This window comes from Poecilia formosa, unplaced genomic scaffold, assembly GCF_000485575.1.
Source record: "Poecilia formosa unplaced genomic scaffold, Poecilia_formosa-5.1.2 Scaffold212, whole genome shotgun sequence".
In the NCBI taxonomy this organism is placed as follows: domain Eukaryota; kingdom Metazoa; phylum Chordata; class Actinopteri; order Cyprinodontiformes; family Poeciliidae; genus Poecilia; species Poecilia formosa.
Genome location: NW_006800151.1, coordinates 168,396 through 180,815, shown reverse-complemented (window position 1 = coordinate 180,815; position 12,420 = coordinate 168,396). Strand labels below are relative to the sequence as shown.

The window sequence follows — 12,420 nt, the reverse complement described above, 5'->3', positions numbered from 1 at the left end:
GAGCCTTTTGTGATTCATTTTTACTAATAAATGTACAGTGATGATATAAAAACACCTGGATAATAAAGTACAAAACTTCTACTTCACATTTAATAGATTAGATTAATAGATGCTGAATCACATGAATCAAGCTGATCAGCTGACAGAATTAAACACTATAAGCAACAAGAAACTTTGACAGATTTTAAAACGAACTGAAACATTTCAGTTGTTTATCAAGAGAGCAGCTGTATGTGACAGTGATGCTGTGGAAGGTAAAGCTAAAGGAAACTGCTGAATGATCATCTTCAGAACTCTGAATCTATCCCTGCAGTGTTTTCATCTGATTGGTTTCTGTGTATAGTCATAAAAATAAATGACACTTCTGCTTGAGTCACCTTACATGATTTACCAGTACAGTTGCACTCCTTGGCTTGTCTCTGACTGCAGAGCCATGGCTTCGTGTTTTTTGTACTTCGTCCTTCTGGTTCTGCCTGTAATGATGTCCATGCTGTAGGATGCATGGTGAGGCTAACTGGTAGCACTGGGTTCATTATAAATTGGTCTGCCTTGCAGTCCTCCTCTGGCAGAAGTACTGGCTGATGGACCAGTTCTGCAGGAGACATTGTGGGGAATTATAAATCATCTCAGCTCAACCAGACCAAAAGCTTTTTAAACATTTGCAGGAGACGTTTGATTATAAGATCAGGTCATTCCAGTCGGCCTTGGTCTGCTTCGCATTCCCTTTAATGTGTTTTTTATTGTTGCTTAATTTATCCTGACATCCATTCAGCATTCTCACGTGGTTTAAACATTTTGCTGCAGCTGCAGGAAATACAAATAAACACAACAGAGAGAAGACTTTAAACTAATTCAAAATACAATTATAGCTGTCTACAGTAATTATTCAGACATCAGATATGCCATAATATGCACAGTGGAAACTGTTTTTGCAGATTTCAAAACTGATTTCACTGTTTGGAGTACAGCCAATCATCATCATCAAGGAAAATAAATGGCCCTCCTGGATTGGTTACAAATGCCATCCAATAGCATGTCAGGTGATGTACTTAGGTATTTCAGCTTTTCAATTTACATTTTATTTGGAATATTTTTACTTTTCATACTTTACCTATTCTCTGAATAGGTAAACCAAGGAATACTGGCCTGCAGGTAGATGGTGGTCTACAGATGGAATCTTGTTTGAGGAGTTTAATTTTTATCCTGATTTAGCTACATCATAAATAACCTGACATGTTTTCTTTTGACAAGGTGCAGCTGAAACTGTTATGTTTACATACATTTTATGTAAAAAAAAAAAACATTTTTTCTCATGATCTAACAATAAATCAGACTAAGATTACTCAAATTAGTTATATTTCCTAAATGTCAGAATCATAACAGACAGAATTGTTTCAGATTTGTTTGCATACATTAAAATAGCCAAATTTTGAATAATTTGGAGTCTGGATGATGACGTCATGACTTTGTAAGTTTCAGATTAATTGACACCAGTTACAGAAAGTAATAATAGAAAAATAATACAAACATAAATAACCTTTTTTGCTAAATAATAAAGATGTCCAACTCTGAGCTATAAAATGAAACATAACGATGAAGAAGTGCATTAATTTTGTGTTTTTTACACATCCAAACGGGAATATCCTTGTGATGTCACGGTTAGCTTAACAGCAAGAGAATGTTGGAGATAAATTATCCTTAATTTGTTCTGAACTGATCTAATTCCATTTAGCACAGTGTTCAGTTGGAGAGGCTTTCATGGAGTCATTATTATGAAGCTGCAGCTTGAATAAACAGATCTTTATGAGCAATTGACAGCCCATAATCCACCAACGTCAGCAGTCAAGTGCATCTTTTCACAGTGAGACGTGCAGCTGCTGCAGTGTAGCTTCCTTTCACTCTTTATTATGAGAGATAAGAAATCTTGCTAAGACTTTAGGGTCAGAGTAGGAGTCCAAGTCGAGCTTCAAGTGTTTAGGCAGCAGGTGAAATAATCTATAATCTACTCGTTGTCCCAGTTTGGAAATGTTTTCTTGAACCCCAAACAAACAACATCCACCAGCAGGACGTCACCTGATCGTCTTGGTTGGATCAGGAGTCCTGATCTGTTTTCAGATTAGAACCAAAATAAACTGCGTTGAGGTCTTCAGGTGAAATTTGAAAATGTATCCATTTATCTCCATATGGAAATAAAATGACATTTATTTAATGTGGATTGGAGATCAGACCACTAACCTTCTACATGCTTAATAACCACTTTATTCCGTTAATATAAGATCGCTTTTATCCTTTGTGTCTATAATCCATAACAATTTTAATACTTCACCACTCAGACATCACATCTTCATGCTCTTTATTCATGTTAAAGGGAGAATTAGAGTTTGCGTAGTACAAAGATAATTTTGAGGATAATGGGAGTTTTAAAAAGGAGAAATCGTGCAAAGTGCATTAACACTGGGACCTCCACTTGAGAGACGAATGAAGAAATTGCATCTGGGAGAAAATTTTGGCCTCATTTTGTCATTTTCAGCAGCTAGGGGAGGTGTGAGTTATTCATTTGAGTTTTGCCTTGCAGTGGATTTCCAGCCTGATCTGCTGAAGCTTTTTGCTCACAGAGCCTTTGATTTTGATACGTTTAACCTTGGCATCCATAATTAATGTATGTAAATCTAATTTTACCAGAGCTACTGAACACATAATTGCATTTTAAAGCAGAAGCAGGCAAAACATTGACAGAGCTGTTGACTCAATCTTTCGGAGTTTGATCTGCTTTATCGCCTAAGAAGTCTAAAAGTGCGTCCTCCATTTTAGACGCGTTGTTACCTGGAGCTGAATTATAATTACCTGTTGACTGTTTATTCCTGAAGAGTGTTGATTACTAATTTGATGGCTGGTGTCAGACTCAACAGGGTGCTCTTTTTATGTGTACCTAGCATGCTCTGGGGAAATCAGTGGCATTCAGCATACTTAGCAAGGCTAATAATCTCTTCTTCAAGTAATTAAACGGCAGACTTAGTCTCTTAGCAAGTCTACTGTCATTTCCCCCAGATTCTCAGGACATTTTCTCTTGCATTGCATGGGGATTCTGTGTGCACTTTGGTAATTAGTAAAGTGAAACTGGAACATCCCACATGCAACATAAATCATCACGCCCTGATGAGTTAAAAAGCTCCGTATCAATTGTCCTAAAAACACTTTCAAGAAGACTTTGAAACTCTAGCTACAGATTCGCATGTGAATCGGACTGTCACATGCACAGCGAGAAGCACGCTGCAAGATCCTCGCTGAACTTAGATGGTAATGATGTTCTACAAACTCTGAATTCTCAAGAGAAATTTTTGATGCTGTATTCATGTGTCTTTAATACTCGTGTCACAAGATCTTTTTCTGGTTATTAAGTTTTATTTGAAGTGGTAAAATGCCTATGTTTGGTGATTGATCTAAAACTAAAGTTTTTGTATGGGTGGCTATATGGTGCACACAATGGGACACACATCTTCCTGTCCACAGAATATTCATACAAATATCTCAGAAAGGTGTTTTTTGGTGAATATGAAGGCTGGCCTTTGTGTTACTTCTGGTCTCCAGCTTGTTAAACCTTCTTAGGTCTTTGGCTGTGAAGGTGCTTAGAAAAGTCTTGTGCAAACTCTCAGGGCAAACCCTGGAAAACCAGGACGTTCTGAAGAAACAGTCTGCTCTGTCCCTTCTTGTGGACAGCGTGGCTCTCTCAAATCCAGTCTGTTGTCCAATTTATATCCCTCCATCTCCACTTCCTCCTTTGTCATGATGGAGGTTGTGTTCCTGCTCTTCAGAAATCCTCCTGACTCTATAACTCTTCTAAAAATCTTGGAAATTTGAGTTTGGCCTAGCAAATGAGGTTTTTCTGGACTTGTTTTCTGACTTCCTATATGAGTCATTTTGGTAGGCCTTCTGTTATTTCCATTTGTGAATAATGGCCTTCTACATTTTTCACTCACATCTCAAACTCTGAGAAATAGCTTTGTAACCATTGTTACATTGTTGCAAGTCAAATTTAACTCAGTATTCTGTTGTTAATTACAATCTGTTCACGATTGAACTTTTCCACGTTTGATCAGTTTATTCTTTTATTGCAATAAGTGAAATCATGTGAAAACTGCTTTTTGTATTTGTCTTATCTGAGACAAAAATAAAAAAGATAATAGGAGTAGGCAAATCAGTTTTAAAGCAATTATTTTATTAAAGTTATTTTTAATATTTGTTTGAATAGATCCCTAAGTGGGTTTGTGCTTTACCTGACCATAATGAATGAATAATGCTTGAAAGTTTAAATATTTACCTTGTCACTACTGTCTCAAGCAATTAACTAAATGGTATGCTGTATTTTAATCCTATAGGGCCAAAGAACGTGGCAGAGATTTCCTTTCATTAAATTGATGTTTACTTTAGAAAACCAATTAAAACGTGTTACAAAGCAAGACGCTGTGGATTTTTATGCCAACGTTTTGTATTGAGACTGAAGCAATAAAAAAAAGAAACTAATGTTGCTTCTGATTTTTATAAGTAGCCAGCTTGTATAACACAGAAAATAGCCAATAAACTCATGGATAAATGTGGTTAGAAATGTCAAGAATTAGTACATTAATATAGTTTACAATTGCATGCAACACGTTTTCAAAGAGCTGCAATATTGATCCAATTTATATCTGAAGACTCATCCTGACGTAACTCACTTCTGACCTCATTATATTTTTGTACATGTTGCCTGGAAGGACTAAAACGTAGCAATAGGTGAAATATCTGCAAAGGTTTTAAAGATATAGCTGTTGCATTCAGTTACTGGTTGCAAAGTTTATTTTTATAGTGTTTTGAGCCACAATGCAAAGCCAAAGGCAAATGTCCACATGTGTGGACATTAAAGATTAATAATATTAACTTCCTTCTTCATGTTTTTCATCCACTTTGTGCAACACTCCTGTTCCACAATTTGAAAGGCTCCATTTTAATTTTAGTTCTTTAAATATGTTTCTTGTTACTGTAGCTCATTTAAAAATTAAAATTTTTTTCCATAGGAAATTTACAATCTTGGGGCAAACTTGATTGGTTGATTTTGGATCAGGGGGTTCTTTCTTGATCAGCTCCTCTGTTTTGCATAGGAATCTGAATTTGTCGTCAGCTTTTTTTTTTCCAAACAGTTTCTTTATCAGTGGAGACTTAAAATGTTGGTTCCTGGGTGTTCCTGAACCTCCAGTTGTTGTTTTTTTTTCCACCAGTGGGCTGCAGTTTGGGTCCTGGTCCGCCTCAGTGTGAGGAGGTGCTGGTGAATAGCACATAGCCGGTTTGAACAAAGCTGACGCCATCTGGGTCAGTTTTCCCCTGACTCCTAATTGAAGGCGAGGGGCAGTAACGTCCGGCTGATGGAGACGACGGCGGAACAGCAGCAGGATCCATGACTGAAATGGGAAATGAAACTGTTGAGGTGTAACAGGAAGGCTGAAGGTCAAGGGAAGGTTGAGGGGTTTGTGTGTCTCTGGGTGGGGCTGGAAGATTCTGGATTTGTTTTTTAACTGAACCTATAAAAGAATGTGTTCAGTTCATTTGCCACACACATGATCTCTGCTTGAAACCTGTGAACTTCTTTATCACTGACCATAGTTTATTACTCTTCTGATGGAGCTTGTTCCCCAGCTCTGCACGTCGGTGTTGTTCCTTATCTTGACTTTGGGATGTTTTTGTTCACTCTTCAGTAATTTCCTGTCTCCACCCTTGAAACCTAGTGTTTTATTTGTTCAGATCACTGCTGACCCAGAGTTTATCGGGATTTACCTCAGTGTCACGGTGGGGAAGGTTTTGTCCACATTAAAGTTAAGTCAGTAAAACCATCAGTTATGGCACTAATATCCTTTCCAAGTGGCTTCTGTCTCTCGCCATTCTTTTAAAGGAGGAGTATTTTACATATATTCCCAGCTACATATTGCCATTTCATAGAAAAATCAAGTCATTGCGTCACCAACAGTTGATATACATACTGTATGCTGTGTATATAAAATATGATATAAAAGAAATTTGACTTCGTAATTTGACCAATTGAAGTGGGGCTTCTGTCTCTTTAAGAAGCTTCTACTCTTTCCAACAATCAGCCTTCAGCATGTCATCACAACAATGACAAGCTCAGCTGCTGAAAAGCTCAGCAGATCAGCAGGTTTGCTAATTGCTGCTGCTAGTCTAGAGGGAGCTGAGAGGGAACAAACATGCATGACAAGAATCAAAGCAACACTCCAAAAAATGTCTGTTTTTGATGAGGGAATAACATTATAACATGATGTAAACTCCAAAAAAGTAAATTTTACATAACACCCCCCTTTAAATCACAAGTTGAAAAAAAAGATTCAACTTCAGGAAGGCAGAGAGATGAGGTTTTGATCTGCCTTTCTATGAATAGGTTTTGCAGATGACTGGTATGCATCATTAATGTCTGCATAAGACAAATGCAAAGATTTATAGGCTTTGGTGAAACAGTTGACATTCATTTTAAATGTTAAAGGCGTACTAGAGACATGCCGTTAAAATCTCCATATATTGTCACTATTGTTATTCACAGACATTGGTTTCAGATCTTTCAGCTCTATGAAGCTCAACAGACTGTATTCCCGATGCTGTGACTGACTGCTTGTCAGCGCTCCAAGTTCATCCATCCTATTTGCTAAAGATCTCACATTCCCCATAGTGAATAATGGAAAGAGATGAACTGAACTTCCTCTTTCTCTCCCTCTATTTTTCTGCTGCTCTAGATCCACAACCCTGTTTCAACTTTGTAGAGATTTGGGATTTTGCAATTTAGGCATTTCTTGAGCTTTTTTTGAGATGCTTGTAAATGACTCTCTTGTTGATCATGGCAGGTGGTAATACAAAAGAAAAACAGAAACGGCAACGTTTCAGCCCAAAAAATGGAAAAATCTTAATAACAAACAAAGTAACTGCAACATGGGGACATTTTTCGTGGTGCTATACAAGAAATCCACTAAAAATATTGTTCATATTTAACTTAACTGTAGTTTAATAAAACTATAATGCACACACTTTTCATTTGCGCCAAACTGGATTTTCCTTTTTAATTTCCTATATATAACTCGTGTATATACAAAAAGATTTGTATATTTTTATTTTGATAAAAGCAAACTGAATAAGAGCCTGAAGTAAGACCTTTAGAAAATCCTTCACGATTTTGTTAATTTGCATTCTCCTTCATCCATCACTTAGAAATGAGCTTTGTTCCTGTTTCATTATGAAGAAAGTGTTGCTGGGAGATAAGTGGGTGGCCTGCATGCTGCATTACACCTAAGAGGCGGCGCAGATCAGATTAGATCGCCCGATAGCAGAGAAGCGGCTTGTTGCTGTGTGTTATTATGACCAGATGCAGAAATCTGATTCAATAACACGTGGCCTTTATCAGCATCACCCCTGAGAAATATGAATTTAAAGGCTTTTTATTTCCTCCCGTATCTCACAGCGCGAGTCAACAAGTGACACGCCTATCTGTGCCCGAAAGCGATTACAGTCGGGATGTTAGGATCGTCATTACAAAACAATTTCAGAGAAGAAATGTCTTTAGAACCATAAATCTGGAGTGTGTGCTCTGCTTCTGCCATCTAGTGGCGACACAGGAGCTTATTATGATGCTGGCGTGACATTGTGGGTTTTCTGATAACATTTTGAAGATAATTTAAAGTTTGTACAGCCGTAAAATGATCAGTTTAGATATGAAAACATCATTTATTCAAATAAGGTTATATAATGAGTCCTGTCTCTACTCGGTAGTAGATACATTTTCTCACTTGCAATATTTATTTGTTTACTACTTTAATTTTTAATTTTGTTGTGTTTTTTTCTGGGTAATATTACTGTGTTAATAATCGGTGGAAAACAGATGAGGACAAAAAAAACTCTAAAACTGGTTTATTAAAAATGCTGGGGGGGGTTTCTATATAACACAATGCAGATAATGCAGATAATTTACTAAATTCTACCCCAACAGGCACACCACCACTCCTTAAAACTGAATACTTAAGCAGAAAATAACATAATAATCTGCCCGTAAGTATCTACAATTTGTTCCACTGTTTTGTTTCTTTTTCTAATTGAGAAAATTAAATTATGACATGTGAAATTAGTGCCACTGTACACAAAATAACTGCTTCACTCCAACTTCCAGCTTTAACTTTTGCATCATTTACTATAAAAGGCAGATTGGGTCTCTGTGGTTTGCAGGATTACAAGTCATGGAGACTGCTTTGCCATGTTTGATATAATACCCGACATTAAAAACTAATTTTCCTAAAGGTACTAATAAATGTTAAGCACCTGCTTCTTCACTTAAACAGATGGAAAAGGTTGTATAGTTGCACCATGAAAAGACATATTTCCTGGAAGATAAAAATGAGAGGGTCTCTTACGTCCTTTGTGCTGACATTCATTATTTCAGTACTACAATTATGGCAGACCCAACTGCTGGCAGTAAAGTGTCTTTAGGGAGAAACGTTTTAAGTAAAAAATGTTCTTAAAGGATAATAAAGAAGAGAACTCTCAGCCAAATGATTACATCAGAGTTACCAGTGGACTTTGGTTAAAACTGTGACTCTGCAGTATGTAACTTTTACAAAAATGTGCTTTTTTTCCGTATTTGTTAAAACTGTCACCATGTCGAGACAGTCTGGTATGAGACAAATAATCTGTAAAAAGATAAAACTCCTCCAGCTCCTACTTAAGCTACTATTGCTGTGTGAAGCTGTGTGCACTAACAATCAAAAACAACTAATCAGAGCCAGGAGGAGGGGCTTAGTGCTGTCAATCAATACTACTCACTGTGTTAATGGCACAGAAACAACTTGCTGTTCCAGGAAAAACATTTTTGCACCATCATCACTGGCTATGCTAACTAACATTAGCATTTGTTGTAGGCTACATTGTGGTGAACCAGCTGTTGCATAGCAGAGATCAAGGCATATGAGGTGAGCAGGAGAGTGATTGACAGCACTAAAGCCCTCCTCCTGGCTCTGATTGGTCGTTTCTGAATGACTGGTGTAATTCTGAAGTTATACTGGGAGCACTGGGAGAAGGCAGAGGAGCTCAGTTGTTTCACAAATTATGTCTTTTAACCCTTTCATGCATGAATTATGATTTTTTTTCAAAGCGTTTTTGGTTTTCTGAGGGCATAAAAAAGGTGGAAAAAATTTAGAAGCAAAAAGAATATTTTCTAGGTTATTTGGAGAATACATCAGTATTATTATTTTTGTTTACCTGCAAGAGTAGAAGAAGGGACTGGATATTTCTGAGTTGGTTGGCATTCTTTTTTGTTTGTCGGCCATATTGGATTTAACAAATATTTTCTTGCACTTGCAGCTGATGGCCAGTAGTTGGCAGTATATTTAGTGTCCACTTCAGTGGTCTGTGGGCATTTATAACTTAAAAATCCATAAGAAAAACAAGAAAATGGCTTTTAGATAGCTGTCCTCTGCAGTGACCGCTATGCATGAAACATAATGCTCATGTTAGGAAACATGTAAAAAATATAAACATATTTTAGAAAAGTTACCTTTTTGGATTAAAGAAAATATTTCCTACAATACTAACTCATAACCACAGGTTCTGGTAAGAACCACCGTGTTTTTCTCCAGTGAGATGAAAACTTCACCATCACAGCTCCGTCTGCAGCCGAGTTATCACCTCATTGGTAACACCTGTCATCATTAGCTTCACATCAACATGAGCAAAGCTGAGGGAGGCAGCCGTAATGGACTGGTTCAACTGCTGATGCAATAAATCGAGGAGCCATGGAGATGAAACAAGGTTAGATGTTTTGATCTCCTCCTCCTTAAATCTAAAAAGAAGAATTTTATGACGCACTCTTTCTATTTTTAGTAAACCAGCTTTATCTAACCGACAGTGAAAAAATGTTTCTGATTCAAAGTCCAGAAAGTGGATGCACTTAAAAACACACTCAGCGCTAGACTTATTACGGTGCAAGTTCAGTTCAACAATTTATAGCTGAACTGAACTTTTGTCATTCTGCTCAAGCATGCCTTGTTTTAGCCTTAATTTTAAAATGCAAGGTTACAGTTTACAGGAATAAACATTTTTCATTGCTGAAGTTTTATTTCCCACTCAACGTAGACAAAATGTCAGTCATTTGGTACATCAGTGCAGCAAATTATTATTCCTTTTTCCTGCTTTCTTTAGATTTGAACAAATACTAGAAATAATCTATTCCTCAGTTGTACATTTTGAAAGATGTGGAGACTTTAAATGATCCAAAGAAAGATAAATGGGTTCCACATCCAGAGGCAATTTCGTTCCTTTCCAGCTGAACTGATTCTTATTTCTCTCTCTTAAGCCGAGATACAAACTAGAATGACTCATTTAGACACTCTGCTGTCTAAAACGTACATTCATACTTAATTCAGACTCTGTTATATTCTAATAAATCATCAGTATGAGCCTCCACTGAGGGTCAAATGAGTCTGGCTTCTAGCACCAGCTGTACTTAAAAGGTTTGAGAAACGATATGAAGCAAAAGGACTAGAATGGAAAACTGGAGATGTTAATTTTAGTCATCAATTTAGTTTTCTAGTCTCTCCATGGTTAGATTAATGTTTCCTTTTCTTTTACAGGGAACATGTTTATCTTTACAGCTGTGATTCATTGGTGCCTCATGCTCCACGACGCAACGCCAAATATGTGAGTAAAAAGCCTCGTTATTTATATCTGACTGAATGATTTGTTGCCTCATAATACAAATAACACTCAGTCTCTGCACATAGTCTACATGGAAATAAATAGATGAACTCTTTGCTTTCTATGGTCTACTTATTGTGGTGCATGAAAATGCTCTGCTCAGAGTAGTTACTAAAACAGTGTTGCCTGAATATTGGAACATAAATAATATGACCTCCAGTTTAACATCTGCAGATATAATTTTTTATTTTTTATCATCTACAAACTGTTATATTCTGTCATGTTATCTGCATTATAAATCATAATATGATGTAAAATACCAACAGATTTGATCTCTTTTGACTGAAGGTCAGCTCTAAAATATTAGATGACTCTTTTATTCATTAATATTCTTGTTGCATGTCAAATCTGAAGCTCCACACTAAGAAATGAATCGGTTAACTTTTTGGTAAATATGCAATTATCTTGTTTTCTGGGCCCTTAAGTTGCTACCTTACAGAGTTAAAACAAAACATTTTTTTCTATAAAAATAAGTCCTAAGAAACATATTAGTTTGATTTTTGTCAGATGTTGCGTTCAGTTTCATCTTTCCCTTTCTGGTCTAATGAAACATTTAGTTGTTTTACAGATGAGGACAGATGTTTTATGTGCTTCCTGCAGCCTCTATGAACACAAACAAGCTTGTAAATTGCACCATATTTTGTTCATCCATGATGAATGGGGATCAATTTCCACCCTTGGCACACCTTCAAATATAACGTGGCTCCATTTTCTCAGCAGAGCAGCTTTGGTAATTAGAAAAGTAGTTACACACTTTAATTGAATCTGCCAACTGCAGAGTCTCAGGCTGCCTGCAGAAGTAAACAGCTGGTTTTAATGGTGGATCTTCCATTGCTTAAAACTGACATCACAGGCACAATAATTGGCTTCTTATCTTTTTAATTAAAATATTTTCATAATGTTTAATGGAGTAAAATAAAAATAATACTTTTCCAACTAGTTTAGTCTTCAGTAACATTCTGCCTCAGGTTTGTGTGAAAAGCACACTGAACAAAAGTTACTGTAAATGCTGAATTATTAATACAATTTGGGGTAAAGTGTGCACTGTTTAATCCCACACTGGAATATTTTATTGGCTTTGTATCCAAACTTTGGTTTGTTTTTAGAAAACAAGAGTCTAGTCATCCTGTCATTAATGCAATAACTATGTCAGTAAAAACATTGATGTTTATATTATTGTTTGCACAAACTTCCGTGAATGATTAAATCAAAGAAGTAATAATGTTAATTCTTCTTCCTGTGACATTAAACAGTTTTGCATTTTCACAGCTAGATGTCACTAAATCTCTGCGTTGCACCTGTAAGTTAGTTGCAGTCAATATTAAAGTGCAGAAACACCAAAAAGCTGACCTTTGACCTATGAGAGCAAATGTACGGTTTCTGACAGTAAAGGTTGCGTTTTAAGAAAGACAGGTTAACGTTGGCCGGCTCTTGTTTTGTATTGAGCATTTCAAAGTCTTTGCCAGGTTTCTGTCACTCTGACATTAATCTGTCCTCAGGGCCAAATACCAGCAGAACCCGGACAGAGGAGATAACTGACGGGGGGAGAACTCTTAAAACCCCGAGCCAAGGACTTCTGGCAGAGTTTCTGATGCATTTGACTGCACTGGAGTCTATAATGGAGCCAAGGTAAAAGCACACATTAAACAT

The 12,420-nt window shown here is 36.7% G+C and overlaps 1 protein-coding gene across 1 annotated transcript in view; it reads left to right on the top strand.

Moving 5' to 3' along the window:
* asic2 (acid-sensing (proton-gated) ion channel 2) overlaps positions 1-11,672 on the top strand; it is a 371,338-nt gene extending 359,666 nt beyond the window's left edge. The window contains exons 6-7 of the mRNA XM_016679462.1: positions 10,647-10,713; positions 11,339-11,672. Of these exons, the coding sequence (XP_016534948.1) occupies positions 10,647-10,713; positions 11,339-11,342 (71 nt within the window). The 3' untranslated portion in view covers positions 11,343-11,672. The remainder of the gene's footprint in view (positions 1-10,646; positions 10,714-11,338) is intronic.
* Positions 11,673-12,420: the final 748 nt, after the last annotated feature.